At 37.1% G+C, this 16202-nt stretch overlaps 1 protein-coding gene across 2 annotated transcripts in view; it reads right to left on the bottom strand.

Moving 5' to 3' along the window:
• PRSS12 (serine protease 12) overlaps window positions 1–16202 on the bottom strand; it is a 46561-nt gene that overhangs the window by 9698 nt on the left and 20661 nt on the right. For both annotated transcript variants that reach the window (XM_087736992.1, XM_087736991.1), the window contains 5 exons: window positions 15909–16105; window positions 12734–12875; window positions 6407–6612; window positions 5674–5752; window positions 3463–3585 (listed from right to left, as the gene is read on the bottom strand). In XM_087736992.1, coding sequence (XP_087593118.1) covers window positions 3463–3585; window positions 5674–5752; window positions 6407–6612; window positions 12734–12875; window positions 15909–16105 — 747 coding nt within the window. The remainder of the gene's footprint in view (window positions 1–3462; window positions 3586–5673; window positions 5753–6406; window positions 6613–12733; window positions 12876–15908; window positions 16106–16202) is intronic.

Genomic DNA, 16202 nt, shown 5'->3' with positions numbered 1-16202 from the left:
CATCCTTGATTTTGACAAAAGGGACAGTGTTCCATTTAATAAGTTCCTGCTGTTTTTCTGTGTTATGGATGATGGTCATTTATAGCAGAAAAATGAAGAGAGGAGATCCAGGAAAGCTTATCTTAATTAAAAGTACTGATTTTAAACATTTCATAGAATGAGAAGTCCTGCTTCTCATGCAAATGTATGAAACTTTAATAGCTACAAGGCTTCTAGGGAGAAGCTTAATGAGCAGTCTTTGCACAGATTACCATATTTCTGGGCACACACACACATAAGGCTTTCTTAAACTGATTTTTTCATCTGTAGACAATAATATTTTTTCCCCTGTAGTAGCTGGTATTTGCCAAGTGTGGAAATATTGTAATAGGGCATCAGTACATAAAAAAGGCAAAGTAGTCTAGCTCAGGGGTGTCCAGTCGTCTTCTCCTAAAAGTCACCTATGAAATGGCAGAGAACCACCACACACACACACACACACATCACGTTTGAAGAGTGGAGGCAGAGGAGGAGTCTGGGAGTGCTTCATGGGTGGAAAATGATGTTGCTTTCAGGGTATTACCCATCTGTTGGATGACTCATCTGGGCGTGCCTTTAAGCTCTAGTGTGGCCTGGCAATGTTGACCTCAGCACCTCCGAGAAGGTTTATTTCCCAGCCAACTGGAGGATGGATTAGTAATCAGCCACCATGCTAATATCATCCTGCTGCTAGTCAAGTAATGTACTGACATTGAAGGCACACCTGAATTCATCTCACCATTCATGCTAAATTGGAGAAAACTGAATTTTAGTTCTGGTGTCTGCGTTGGTTTCTGGTGTCTTACTAGGTATTTGGTTCCACTGTGCCTCAGGGTCCCTAGTTCTCAAAACAAAATTACCAGGACCATGTTGAAGTGTACATGGGCATTCAGAAGTGCCTAAGGAAGCACTTAAATAAGAGTTACAGTATTAGAACAGTACAATGCTCAAGTAACACAGTATTTCCTAAAATAACATCATGGTCATTATAATTTCCTTTTTGTTCTATGCCTCGTATTTCTAGTTATCCAAAGTTAATATTTTTTTATGTATAGACCTGCAAATTCCCTATAGCTGTCAGAACCACTCAGGACAAAACTTGCTAACAAGATGGGTGGATTATAAAAGGAAAAATAGCATCAAACAATTTTTGATCTTAAATTACGTGTCTATAAAATTACAGAAACCAGTAATGCTGCTATACTACTGGCAAACAATTCCTGTCATCATGCATAAAATTGTATTTAATTTTTATCCATAGTACAGATGAGACCACTTTTGTTATTTAAGCAGTGTTCCAATTTCCAGGATATGAGAAATGGTATACTGGCCTTTCCCTTGTCTGTCTGTGGAAAATATGTGAAGAAGGCGCTTGATCTATAGATAGCTCTTGGAAACCTAGCCCCTTAAAATCACTCTGAGATCATTAGGACGTTCAGCCCAGTCTGTCCAATGTCAGCTTGGAGCTAAAGGTGCATTCTCTCTTTTACAGTAAACAGTAGTGCATCCACAGGCTGTTGGAGATGCACGCTGAGATCTAGGTTGCACAGTTTTAAATGCAACGTCTGGGGCAAAGCAATACTTTGGTCCCTGAGACCGCATGAACAGTTTTAGGATAGCCTCTAGCAGACTCTCAATTGGCTGCACCGATCTGAAAGTATCACAGCGAATGTTGCTCCAGCCACGCTGCTGCTCCATCATGCGGGTGTTAAGCAAAGTATCCAAAATGGGCACGCTTTGGCAGCACATTCAGTAATGACTTGGAGCCCCAGCTACGTAAGCAAGCCATTGGGAAGAACAGGGAATGTATTCTGTGAGGAGTGCTTACTGTAAGAATGCACTGCAACTGCAGCAGTGCAGCACAGCAAATACTAACTTGTTTCACCAAACTGTTTGAAATCATTCGAATAAGGTGAAGGATTGGGTAACTAAGATCTTGATTTGCACACAGAAAACATAACTGGTTACCTGTGACCTCCCTTTTTCTTTCCTTGAAGAGGATCTTTGAGGTAAAATAACAGAAAGGACTGCCTTGTTTTCAAGCCTTTAGTCAAAAGCTTTCTCAAAAGCTTAAGTTGCATCCTTAGTAATCACTATAGAGATGATGAACAGGGGGACAGGAAGCCATTGTCTATGAATTTTGATGAAAGCAACTGAAGTGCTTTCATTGTTCCACAGAAACAACTGGGACATCAGTTGAAGTAGCAAAGGTACTTTCCATTTGAGTAGAAGTTTATCTGACTCTTCTTTCTAGTTATTAGTGTGCAAAAGGAAAGGCTCAAAGTCCAAAGTTAAAACATTTGCAGCCCACTTGAGAAAATTCTAGCAGATATCCTCAAAACTGCAATGCCATTCTTCTATGCTTTTATTCAAGCCCATACTGCAACCTCTTGTAAGGATTCCAATGAAATAATTGCTGCTGAAAGCTTAAAATTCTAGACCAGCTTCCTTACTCTGCAAGTTGATGCTTTTATACTACTGTAACTTCATCAGCAGTGAATTACTGAAGAGGGGATATCATAAAAACTGAATAGGAGAATTATCAGTAACAGAGTATCTGTTTCTGCAAAAATGGGAAAAGACATTTAAAAAAGCTAGATAATAGCTTAATACTGAGAATTGCAGAAGTTAGACCAAGTAGATGAAATGTGATTTACACGGGAGTGTAAGTTGCAAGCCGGTTGCTAAACATATGGAAAGGAGCTGAATTTAGCACAGTTTTATTAGATGCCAGTGTCAGAGAATTATACCAGTATAACCGCTTAGACAAGTACTTCTTTGTTAAAGGGGATGGGACCTTTGCTTAGATGGCAGCAAAAGACAATTCTTTATCTAATGTGAGATAACAGAGTAAGGCAGTTGCTCCAGCCTATTTGTGAAGAATAAGCAAAACAGCTCGGTCTCACTAGCATCCAGTGTACAGATTTACTTTCCTATTAGACTCAGCAAAATACATAATAGTGCTTTACCCTAAAATGGGTTTGGGGGGACTAGTTCACGTCGTCACTGCTGTGTTACAGTAAGAATGTCTATTGCTGCCAATATTTATCATTACCAAAAATAATCCAAAATATTACAGTCCCTGTGTTTGGTGTTTGCTCAGTTGTCTTCACTATAACCTGAAAGCCATAAGCTGCAGTTTTGTTGGAACAGAAAGCTGTGTTAAAATGTCAGAAGCATCATCTATATTTTTTCATGGAAATGCTGAAGTTGTGAATATATATCTCATGAATGTTGACACCCAGAATAATTTCAATATATTAGGGGGTTTTGTTTGTTTTTATTTGGAGGAAAAGGAGGTTGGTTGGTAGGATTTTTTTAAACCAAAGGCCAACGCAACTCTTTGGAACAGTTTTCAGTGGGCTTGAACTGGAATGTTTTTGCCTATACCCAGAACAACAAAATAGTTTTGACGATACACTTCACTATTGAAGAGAGACCTACCTTTTAAAGCAATGTGCAGCAGTGAGGACCCAGCAGCTGCTGATGAGAGTAGCACCACACAAGAGTCTTCCATCACCATGAGAAGATTTCAGTCGGAGTGCAACCTGCCATGGCCAGCCACCCCTAAAGAGGACATAAGACACTGCATTCAGGGTACAACAATGGAAAAATAAGGTACCTTGAATGTAAATCCTATTCAGTTTCTGTGACTGGCATATCTTGCAAACCATGTTATTTATTGAGTAACAGTTGAGAATACATTTATATTCCTGCTGCATTCAGAATTCCATTTAACAATGGTCAGGATTACTTTACGGATTGTTTGGGCATCCAGCACTCTTGAGTGCTTCCTCCCACTGTCAATTATTTTAATTTTCTCTTCTCAGATTGCATTCATTGTGCCAAAAATACATCCTCTGGGTTCCTCGCCAAATACCGTCCAAGTCAACAAACCAGAAATTTCCTGTCAACTGGAGAGGGGAAAGAAGGGAATTTCTTCAAAAGCTTAACCCAGCTTCCTTTCCTGTCTGTGTTAATATCTTTGTCGGTTCTGAGCTGTTTGAAAAGGGAAGCTGGCAAACCAAGAGGCATAAAGCAACTGTAGAAACCACAAGTAATAGATTGGCACCTTTTTTCAGCCTGTGATCATCTGGTTTGTATAGTAGATCTGGGATACATATTTGCAGGCCTATGAAGACAGGATGGATTCTTTTTCACCAGTTTAATAGATTAGCAAAGTAGGGAATCAGAGAGAAGGGAGAGGAAGAGAGATGCACCTGTAAGCAACAGCAACATCCAAGAATAAGCAACAGGTAGGCTTAGGTGTTTTCTGACTACTGTCAACTTCAATAGGTACAAGAGCTGCCCAGGATAATCTAGTCCAGCATCCTATCTCAGAGTTGCCAGTGCCAAATGTTTGAAAGTAAGGTGGAGGAATTTACTTCCCGTAAAGCATAAAACCATTTAGGCATTTTTTAGTTTTGGAAGATGGGTTTTAATATGTCTTTCCAAAATGGGGTAATTCAGACAGCTTTGGATTTCCTGGTATGTATGTATGTCTCCAGTTCCTTTTCGAACTTTGTCAGGTTCTTTGTCTTAATGACTTCTTGTGACAATAAGTCCTTTTCTGATAGTGTTCATATGTTCTTTTTCTTGATTTTGAAGCGTTTCTAAGTGCACTATTGGATTTCTCTCACCTTTTTGCTTCATCTAATGTCTCTGTGCTTATTTATTAGGAGATCAAGTTTCTTGCTCTGACTTAATTGTGCAGTCCATTATTTGTCGCTGTTTCATTTCATCCAGCGTCCTTTGTACACATATTCTGAGAGAATAATTCTCGATCTTCTTTTTCTTTACAATGCATTATTTATTATTCTCATTTGTCTCTTTACTAAGGTAAATAATCCTACTTTGCTCTGTCTAACTGCATTTAAATGTTTTTATGGGCTCCCTCTTGTTACTGTTCTTTGAAGCTCCTCCACTTAGGCAGGGCCTTTTTTGAAATGGGTTGATTGATGCTGTGCATGTACTTTGAAATAGGTTGCACAATGACATGTAATGATGCTATAAGTGTATTTTTTACAATCCCTTTTGTAAGATTTTGTGAATATATATTTTTTGTGGTTACTGAAATTAAAGCCCATACTTCCTACCGTAGCATGTAGTAGTAGTCAGTTAATCTGTTTATATTAACTAAATGTAAACATGTCATTAAAAGCTAAGAACAAAGTGTTAACAAAAAGCCCTTTGTTGTGTATAAACACACATTTTATAGCTGTGTCATCATCTAGTTTGTGAAGAAAAATCAGGTCTTTGGCAGTGAATCATACCCAGGCCTTTTCTTCAGTGTAGGTAGCATTTAAAGCCTTGTACTATATTCATAGCTCTCTTGATATAGCTCACATCCTTATATCAAGATATCCTTTGAAAAAAGTAAAATGGCTATTTTGAAAGTAAGAAATTTAACCCACTCAAGGACTAAACCCATAAGCATCTACAGATTTTCAACTAGTGCTGCAAGTATTAATCAATGAGTATTTTTTAATTTCCTACCAAATTTGCTTTGAGTATATATCTGCTTCTGCCTCATGACAAGCCAAAAGAAAAACAAACAAACCTGCAATAAAACCACAAATTAGGCAAACTGCTTATGGCAAATACATGTCTTAGAAGCTTTATATGCAAAATTACTTGTCTTTACCAAATACTTACCGTAAAGAATTTTTCCCACCAATTATTCGCTTTTGTCGACGATGTAGTAACCTCAGTCCACAAACAGAGGCAAGAGAATCTAAATCAGAAAGCGAGATGTAGACAGCATTAAACTCAAAATGAAAAGTAGCCAATCTTCAATGAGAGTTAACCAGAAAAAACACAAAGGGTGAAGTGACTCTGTGTTTCATGGCAGTTTTTAACAACCAGTTTTTGCTGGGGGAAAATACACTGAATTCTCTCAGAAATTCTTTTTAGCTGAGATCTTTTGACTGTGATCACAGAGCAATTTACACATTTGTGCCTTGCTTCTCAAGTGTGGGATTTTTTTATAGGGTTCTTCCTTACTTCATGTAAGTGGAAGCAGAGCTTGGCATACGATATAGGTCTCAGTCCTCAGCTGAAGATAACCTATACGTTGAAAAGTTGAAAGTAGCTGCCTAGTTTTTTTGCATTTTCACATCCCTCATACAACTTAACAAACATGGCTGCTGTAAACTACGGTAGATTAATGCCCTCTATCATTTGAATAGTCTTTATGATTCCTTCGCGCAGCTGCCACAGCAATAAGATCACACAGTGTAAGCAAAGAGAATTTCCCACCACTTCTGCTTCTATAATTCTTTGATATAATTGTTTCCACTATGAGGTGGGATTGCTTACGTCCGTCTCTTCCTACTGTGACAGTTCCCCATCCAAACCTGTTGGTCTGCCACTCACAACGGGGTTTCACCTTTATTGCTGTTCCCAGGGGCCTTCTTGCTTAGGTGGTCACAGATCACCCCCGCGTCCTCGCTGTGACGGCAGTTGTGCATCCCAATGTCCTGCTTAATGCAGTCTGCCAAGGATCTCTCATTTCCTGTACATTTCACGTTATCCACGTGGATCGGGCCTTTGCCCTCCCCAAAATACGCCATTGTCCTTGCTCTAGCTGGACCTCTGGAAACAGAGCATATTTTTTTATTAAACATTTTGAGGCATTATTCTACATTGTACTCAACTGAAATATTTCAGAGTGAGTAGTGAAAAACATTGAGGTTTTATTCCAAGTCCTGTCACTGGTTCACTTGATGGCAACGTTGCCTCTGTTACTCTGTAAGTAGAAAAAAAAAAAGTGTAACAAAATTGCCACGGTTCATTAATGTTTAAAAAGTGCTTTTATGTATCTAGATAGAAAGCGCTATGCAAAGTATTTTACATTGTAACGGCATTACAAATACCTGTAAAGCAAAATATGTGAAAGCTGCTTTTTCATAATCTCTTTAATCCTCATATAAAATCAGCATCTGTGAATGCTAAAAATAATTTATTCTGGTTTGATTCCCTCAGAAAGATGGGCCAGTTAAATACACTATATTTGCAGTGTAGTAGGAGCTGTGATTTACAGATCTATTAGTTCTTCATAGTTATTAACACATTTCTTTATCATGCCATTTTTAAAGTGCACCCGACGGTTGCGTTCTAAAACTGTATCGTAATTGAAGAAATTACATTTTCCCACCTTTTCCTGGGACAAACCCCATACTTTGTGCTTGTGTAGCATTTTCATACATAGGCCTCAAGGCACTTTACAAAGAAGGTCAGTATGATAATCCTATGCTTGTATAACTATCAAACCTAAGTATTTAGATGTTGGACTTAGGACATTTTATTAGGGTTTGAAGTCCTGGGCCTTATAGCTTGTATGTAGTGCCATGCAGCTTCAGCAATGACCGCAGTGTCAGTTGTGTGAATGACCTCTTTTGAATGATGAACTTGTTTCCCAAATGAGGGAGTGGATGAACAAACACAATAAAAAAACAACATGAATTGTGCACGTAAGCATCTCATTTGGTAACTTTTGTGACAGAGTATTACTTTTAATTACTTAGGATAATGTTTCTTAATATATAAACGGATGTTTTGTTGTATATGGTTTAAGAGTCAGAAAGAATTATGAGTGGGAGACCACCCAACCGGCTATATAGAGGAGTGGGGCAGAAAGCCACAGCCACCTCTAGGTGTGTCTGAACTACAAGTTTACATATCAGTTAAGAGCAATTTACTGATATTTTATTGTGGTAAGAATATACGGAATTCTAGATAACTGAAATGTTGCACTATATCATAGGATCCATTTTAAAGGATATCTTATAATTGCATATTGTGAAGGACAGTACTTCTATGTATACAAAAGGGTAACTGTGTACAGTGAAATGCTGGAGTAGAGAAAGAGAGTTTAACAATGAAAATGTATTAGCAAGAAAGTGTTTCTCTCCCTTTAAACCTCTTTTTATACCTCTCTTAATACCCGCGGTGTTGGGGAACATAGGTGAGAATGGCATAAAGAATTTATGTCCCTTCATCAGCTAGGGATTCTCTGTTGGGGAGGAATTTTGATCTGTCATACCATTTTCAAAGCTTCTTCATACTAGAAGCGTGGCTGGATCAAACTCAAAGAATCCAGCCCTCAATTGCCCATATCCATATAATTGAAACGTGAAAGTAATACATACAAGCTTCCTCCTTTTTCAAACTTGCACATAGAAAGCCTTGCCTGTTTGGATTTTTTTATTATGTACTGAAAGGTAGGCGGCAGTTTTCTAAGTAGGGAATGTTGGTTAGAATGCATGAATTGTAAAAAGCCAGGAAAGAGAAGCATGTAAAACATTTGACAGAGATGATACCACAAGGTTAACTGTCCTTACACATTTTTAATTTCCATGGCTAGCATGTATTTCCCAGATAATCCAAAGCCTTAACTGACTTTGGAACCAGTATAGGACAATCTTTGCCTAATGATTTAACTTGTCAGTCACAAGCAACGCGTCTCTTCTTGCCTTTGTGAAATATTTTGCCTTTGTGAATGGTTCTCTGATTACAGGTAACTACGAAGAAATGTCCAGCTCTCCAGTACCTGTGGGCAGCTGATGTGTTCATGTATGCTATTACAAAACAGTGAGACAGTACAGGCATTCATTGCAAATTCTTACCTGGTTTTGGTATCTCTGTGTCAAACAACAAGGTTTCTGCTTTAGGGCATTGGTCTAAAGTTCCTCAGGATATTGAAAAAAACTTTGTTGTGAATCACCACAGTATTCTTAGCCTTTCCCAGAGAAGTATTTATTGCAGTTTAGTATAGAATTGTCTCTGCAGACTTACTGGCTACTTAGTAAGGGCACTCTCCTCCGTTAGCTTACCAGATAAATCTCAAAGAATATTCTGACATCTATGAGGTCATATATGTAAATATTTTAGGTGAAAGAGATGTAGAGAGACAAAGATGGGGGGGGGGGGCGCGACTTAGTGCGTATGGATTGCAATCATGCATTGACATGAACTGAATCATGGGACTTGGACTGCAGAGACTCTTCATACCTTTATATGAAAGCTCACTCTCTCTTACTGTGCATCAGTAATCTCTCAGTTTGCTGGTAATTGCTATGAAAGGTGTCCGTACCCACTCTTAACAAAAAAACCACCACTGTTTAAATAGAACATCTGCCAGGAAACAAACGTAAAAATTGTGATGTTCTAGAGCAAGGAGTGCAGCTTAATACAGAAAATTATTTCATATAATTAGGAAATCTCTAAATGTAGAAGTGTTAAGTCTTATGTGTTTGTTACGTGCTGGAATGTGCTCTTACAGCTGGTTTTAGTCCACCCTTAACAAAGGTGTATGTGTCCCTTAATTGCTGCTTTCCAAGCCAGCTGCTTATGCACAGATGACCATCAAAGAAACAACCTTTTTGCTTGCTTAGATCTGTCCCTAGAGAGAAGGGTGGCTTCAGATCTTATCCCCTAGCTTTCTCAGACACAAGGCCATACACAATAACATGCTGAGCTCTTCAGATGCAGTATTACTATTATTCATAATACCGTTAATCAGGAAATCCAGTTAGTTAGTATAGATGACCAACTACCCTAGAACTGTTTTTTTTTCCCCCTGTAGTAGATAATTTTTGGAGCACTAGTGGCAGGATATTTGTTCATCTGTTGCGTGTGTGTTTGTACATGTGCATTCTTATAAGCCTGTCCTAAATGAAAGGAGTCTAATTTTATTGGACCACTTAATTCACTAAAATGCAAGAGCTTCTAAAACAGTCTTTTGCTCGACTCATTCTGTCAAAATACTTTTGTATGTTAAACCCAGTCACATAGTAGATAGTACTTCAGAAAAGGTATGTGTTCTCTTAGTGTTTATCTTGCTACAAATATACTTCAATTAGGGTGCTATTAATTTTTTTTATGTTTTCATGACTGGTTTTAGCCAGTTAGTAGGGCTGTTTTCTAATGTACTTTATATTATGTGTTTCTACCATTAATCATGGATTTGACAAACTGGCTTAATGAGACATCTTTAAAACCAGTATTGCTTTCAACCTAGAGATTTTGTCAACTCAGGGAATTTCTTATTTTAGTCTCATAATGAACCCTAGTAAATGGCTGAGAATGTTGCAGATTTCGTAAAATAAATGTACAGATAAGCATTGACAATATGAATAATACATGCAGGAAAAACAGTCCATTTTCTCAGTGTTTACCCTTTGCTTATGCAAGTCTTCCTTTTTAAGGCAGTCTTTTCTCCCATTTGTAATAATGAATGGGTGAATTTTTTTCCCAAGGAATGCAGTTCCCCAGTAGGAAAGACTTGAGAATTAAACATAGCATTGTAAAGGAAGTGGAATGATACTGTTTAGTTCTGTGATCAGTCTTAATGAAAACTACTGTCAACCTCAGTAGTAGGTGCTTTTTGAATTCCTCACGGGAAAAGGTCATAATGTGTTTTATTTCTAAAGAAACAAAATTCATCAGCCCTTTAGCTCAGGTGCATGAACCCAGAAGCCCCAGCCTTGCTTTGGAACAGTCAAGTCACCACTGAATATAATTTGAACTTCAGCAAAAAGATCTGTGCATCAACTCCTAGGCTGAGAAGCAATTCCAGCTCATCAGTACACGTAACGGCATAGTCAGGTTTGTGGAATGCAACTGTCTAGACATAGGGTCACCAAGATCCAGCATTTCTGACAAGCTGTCCCAATTTCTGGAACCTAATTTTAGATTTTTAAAATGTGTTTATCCCTAGTCCTTCAGGAAACATGTGCTTTGTTGTATCCTATAATCTTAACCCCCCATTCTGATGTGACACAAATTGAGAATCCAGCCAACTGTCTGTCCTTGCAGGGTTTTAAACACAGAAGGTGGGGATAAGTGGTTGAGTTTGATCATCTGAGGGAGACATAAAACAGGCCAGAGTGGCTGAGGATGAAGCAGACTAAATGAATGATTCACAGAGAGGTAACACAAGTCAAGTTTTGTAGTTCTGACGCCATAGTCTACTACTACTTATAAATATGCTTTACTAAACAAATACCAGACAATTTTTAAAAGCCATATATTATGCGTTCAGACATAATTTGATGATATTCAGTTGCACAAACTTTACGTTGTTAGATACAGCAAACAGATAACATGATCTGTATTTCTTAAGCCCAGATTTCTTTACAGATACACTCAGAGAAGACATTTCACTCATTTCCTGTTGTATTTCACTAGTGTTTTGGATATTTTTCAGCTCATATTAGTTCTGCTATTTATATGTCTGCCCTATAGTTATTATATCTTTACTGCTTGTAGGTATCCAGAAAAAAAATTGCTTATGAGTGATGTAAGCCTGATTAAGCAACTTAGTTCAAAAGTGACACATATACGTTGTGGTGATTTTAATTAGAGGGTGGTTTTGCCCTGTCAGGTCTATTCCTGTATTAAATGAAGCTTATTCGAATTACTGTCATGCAGGCCGAAGCCATAATCCTTTGTATAACAGTTTTATCAAATCTCCAAGCTACATCGAGTCAAGCCAGATCAGTAAATGAAGGAAAAAAAAGGTGAAACTAGGAATTCAGTAGGTGGTGTGCCTACATCTGAATCTGCAGAAATCATATCCACACCTTGTGGTGGTGGACAGTGACCTGTTGCTATATTTCATTGAAAACTGTAACAGTTACGTTAGAAGCTATAAGGATTGCAAAGTCATCATTAAGGTTCACAAAATATAAATATTAACAATATGGAAAATAATACCTTTCAATGAAAACAGTTCAAAAGCTTTTTGAAACAATACAACCATTACCCCTGAAATTTTAGCCAAATTCCAGACAATTTCAGTAAACTGTGGTAAACCAAGTCTAGCTTCTGAATATTCGTGTATTCTTTGCTAATGTAATGAAAAAGGCGTTTTAAATTCCCCAAGGTTTTTCTATGTATACTGTTACATCAAATCGCTAAAGCACTAGAATTTCAGTTCTTTTAAGTTTTTCTGTGTTGACTAAAGATGACTCAATATAGAAATTGTTATATGAATGAAAATTGTCACTTAAGTGTGGTGAAACACAGAGCTCTCACACAAAATCAGAAACAAAACAGAGAATCTACATAGTTCACAGAATATGTAATCATCTGTGCTAGTCTAGATGTTAGTATTAGTTTCCCTCATTTTTTCCAAATTAGAAATTTCACTCTAACTTTTTAAAAACGTTTAGAAATCTGAAAGCTGAAGGTGAAAGAAGTAAATTAAGAACAGTTCGAGTGGCAAAGAGCATAGAGCAGATACACTAAATCAAATTCTCAGTTACATTAGTGCAACTAAGTGGGAAAAAAAAAAAAGCCAAAAAATTGGTGTAATATGTTTATATCATATAGACATGTGGCACCATAAATGACAAATAAAATACAGTATTTAGTCAATAGCTTAATAATTTTGAATATTTAACTTCTAAAAAAATATTGAATAACTAGCATTAACTTGCATTTCAGTTGCCAGTCAAACTGACATGCCTTTGAATATTAAAATTCCTTTTCCCAGTTATGCTAGTTAATGAATACTCCTTTTGAAGACATAGCCTTACTACTTCTTATACAACTATAAATACACTTTTCTAAAAAAATGCCAAACAGACAAGTTTTAAAAGGCATATATTGTGTTATCAGACATATGTTAGTGATATTCGGTTGCAGAAACTTAACATTTTTAGATACAGCAAACAGATAACTTGAGAAACAGCTTAATGAGTTTTCTTACTTGTAGCCAAGCTGTCGACAGACTACAGCTGCATCTTTATCAGACCATCCATCATCACAAATTGTGCCCCACTGGCCATTGATAAAAATCTCTACACGTCCTTCCTTCTTATTCTCACCATCCATCAGCCTGATGGGAGGACCTGGGAACAAATTATTGCTGTCAACTCACAACAACAGAAGCAAGAACTAGTACTTTAAGTCATTCTCATCATGTTTAGTAAATAGGGTCAACTGATGTTTATGTTCAACAAGCCTAATATCAGCTGTTAAAGTAGTCATATTTTTCCTGGCTGGCAAAAGGAAGCAGTTTGTACAAATTATGAGACAAATATGAAATACTACTGTATTTTGAACTTCAGAGTTCATCTGCTACCTTCATTTCATACAAATATGTGACATAGCTCAGAATTTGACCACAATGGGCATAGAACAATTCCCCCTAAAGGCAGAAAACACCCGCGATATCTTTTATATGATACCCATACAAGCTGGACACATTTTCCTTGCAGAAACTTTATGGGTGAATTTAACTGTATCTCCATTCACAAATCCATTCTCAAACTGGTTGCTACCGCTCCTCTTAACCACTGCCTCGGCAAAAAAGTGCAGCATTGTGTTGTACTTCAGTTATTACTTATCGTTATGCATGGTGTTCTGTAGCGTATTTTGTGTGACAGCATAATGTTCTACAGCATGTTATTCTAGACTAATGTGTGATTGTTTTTCTAGCAATTTAAATTGATTGCTTATTCAGATATGTTTGTAATACAAAATCTCACTTGTGTGGATTAGTCAGACTTAATTAATCATGGTTCATTCCGTGCTTGGCCTGTAATTATTTTTGAATCATTAAGCAAAGTACATATTTGATTCTCACTTATGTTAAAACTCCTTTATAGCATGCCAGCAATGCAAGTAGCCTTAAAACAGTTATGAATTCCTCTGAGGCCTCTTCATAATGTTAAAGTGAGAATCACCTTCTAAATCTTTTAGTATGTCATACTTCATAATCCTTAATACACTAACGAGAGTTTCTTTTTAGAATAATTGCAAAGCCCGTTCCTCATTCTTCTAACCTGTTTCTAATCTTTTCTAAATCTGTAAGGATGAGAAATTACTTAATTACGCTCTTAAATAAAGCAGCATTTTGAGACATTTGCATTTGATATTTAATTCAGATTAATTTAGGGTATGAATAACTTTTGTATACCAAAACTTACTCTGGATCAGAGCTAGTTAAATCTGGCCTAATTAATTAATTAAAAGAGGAAAGATTTGAAAACAAAATTAAAGTCTGTTTCCTTCAAATGCCATTTAAAGTGTATTGTTTATACTGGAATTCATACTGTCTGGACAGTTACATGAATTAACTTTACCAATTTTCTGTTTAGCTACATTGTCATGATCTTACCTACTGAGCAAATGTTGTTGTAGTTATTGTAGTGTAATCTATCTCATTTTTAGGGTTTCTTAATGTCTGTATTTTGTCAAGTCATATCATCTACTAATTTCTCATATTTTTCCACTGAATTAATCCTTACAGGGAGAAAAAAGGCTTTTTCAAATGCTGGGAAGTAAATAGTAGCACTAGAGTCTTTGTCCACTTTCCAATCAGAAATCTTGTAGGAAACATCAGATACACTGTCTTCATTTTCTTGTTGAAATGATGTGTTATTCTGGAAGAATATGATTTAGGTAAAAATTATACTTACATTACCCAGCTAGAGGCATGGGATATTAATGATACAGTATAGCTATTTTACTGTTATCTCATCTTCCTGCGCTTTAGAATATATATATATATATATTTATGAGCACAAAATTAATATAACTTTCTGGTAATGGGGGATGTGAGAATGTTACCATATGGATGCATTTAACTGAACCAGACCTCCTTCAGCTAAGATTATATTTTATAGGAATTTGAGCTAAGCAGCACAGATGGTTTGCATCTGTAAAGACAGCAGTCATGATTTGAATTCCTGTTATTTTTGGTCTGAGAAAATTCTTTCTACCAAATGTGATTTGACATCATCTACACATAATGGAACTGTACTGCAACATAAAACATTCATTGGATTGTGAGAGGTCAAAAGGCTGTAAAGAAAAAGACTATGGAGGGAGAGACTAGAAAAGTACATGTGGAAGTGCTCATTGTTGTTATAACAGGTAGCAATGTCATGCAGTAAATCCATGTCTTAGTTTGCAGGATAGACCTTCAGTCTATGATTTCCAGAGAACTTCAGGCACCCGGCATACAAATCCCTTACATTTCAGTAGAAGCTGTGAATCCAGCTCCACTAGTTATAAATCTAATTTCAAAATTGCCTAAAAAAAACTTGGGTAAACTAAAGAATATTGGCAACAATTTTGTAAGAGGCTACCTACTGACAAGCTACAAACTTCGTATGTAGCAAAACTTTAAAAATGAAACTGTTTTTCAGAATTGCTGAGCAGCCCGTTGTTCCCCTGTAATTTTTACTGTGCATCTCTGATAGCCAGAATTCTTGTGTAATTATCTACATGTGGATTTAGGAATCTTTGGAATTCATTTGTATATATTTTGTTCTACAGTGCCGCTATGTAATTAGTACTTTTCTCTCATTTCTTACCTGTCTTTTTATTCTTTTTTCATACAAGTTTGTAGGCTTTTTGACATTGGAACTGGCTCTTTGATCTGTGTTTGTAGCATCATTCTGTCCTGGTCAGCAAGTGGGGCCCATTCACCCAGGCACAATAAAAATGATAGGCAATAGTAATACAGAAATAATTTCATGCTTCTCACTCTTCCTTTTTGCTATCTCTGAACTTCCCCTCTTTCTCCATATCTCTTTTTTCAGACTGTCAGGATGTAAGGCCATAGGAGGATATACTATTGATTTATATTCCTCAGTGCTCGGGTATGGCTCATGCAACAGCATGAGACAGTTACTTAAAACTTGGAGAGTGCTGCATGAAATGCAGTATACCATTAGGAAGTGCTGAATAGGTCTAAAATGTGGTGAAGATTGAGAGAACAGGATCTCTGGAATCTGATTTTGTTACCTTACAAATTTGTGTTGATCTTTAGTGTTCTGGCTATTTACATTCCTTTACTTAAGTATACTATACTTTGCTCAGATCTGCATCCACCGCAATACTCATACTGTGACTTTACCAAAGAGGTGCTTTACCAAGTGAGAGTTTATGGCTGTCGTTATCTGGATGGCAAATGAGCCTGACATCCTCCTGATGGTTGCAGTCATGCTTTCCCCACTCTCTCCTTGAGCATTGCAGAAGGTTTGTCTCCTTCCCTGAGCAGCTGACATCATCCAACCAGATGGGCCCAGAGCTTCCTTCTGAGTAGCTCTCAGGTGTGCTTTTTCCATACCTGCATAACACATACGTATACATAACATGTTGGTCCCCAGTGATCAGAGGGCACGTGATACTTAAGCACTAGGAAGGAAATAAATTATTTCTGAAGA

This window comes from Nipponia nippon, unplaced genomic scaffold (genome assembly GCF_047370975.1).
Source record: "Nipponia nippon isolate SJK-2023a ecotype South Korea unplaced genomic scaffold, ASM4737097v1 scaffold_6, whole genome shotgun sequence".
NCBI classification, from domain to species: domain Eukaryota; kingdom Metazoa; phylum Chordata; class Aves; order Pelecaniformes; family Threskiornithidae; genus Nipponia; species Nipponia nippon.
This window is presented reverse-complemented; position numbering and strand designations above follow the sequence as displayed.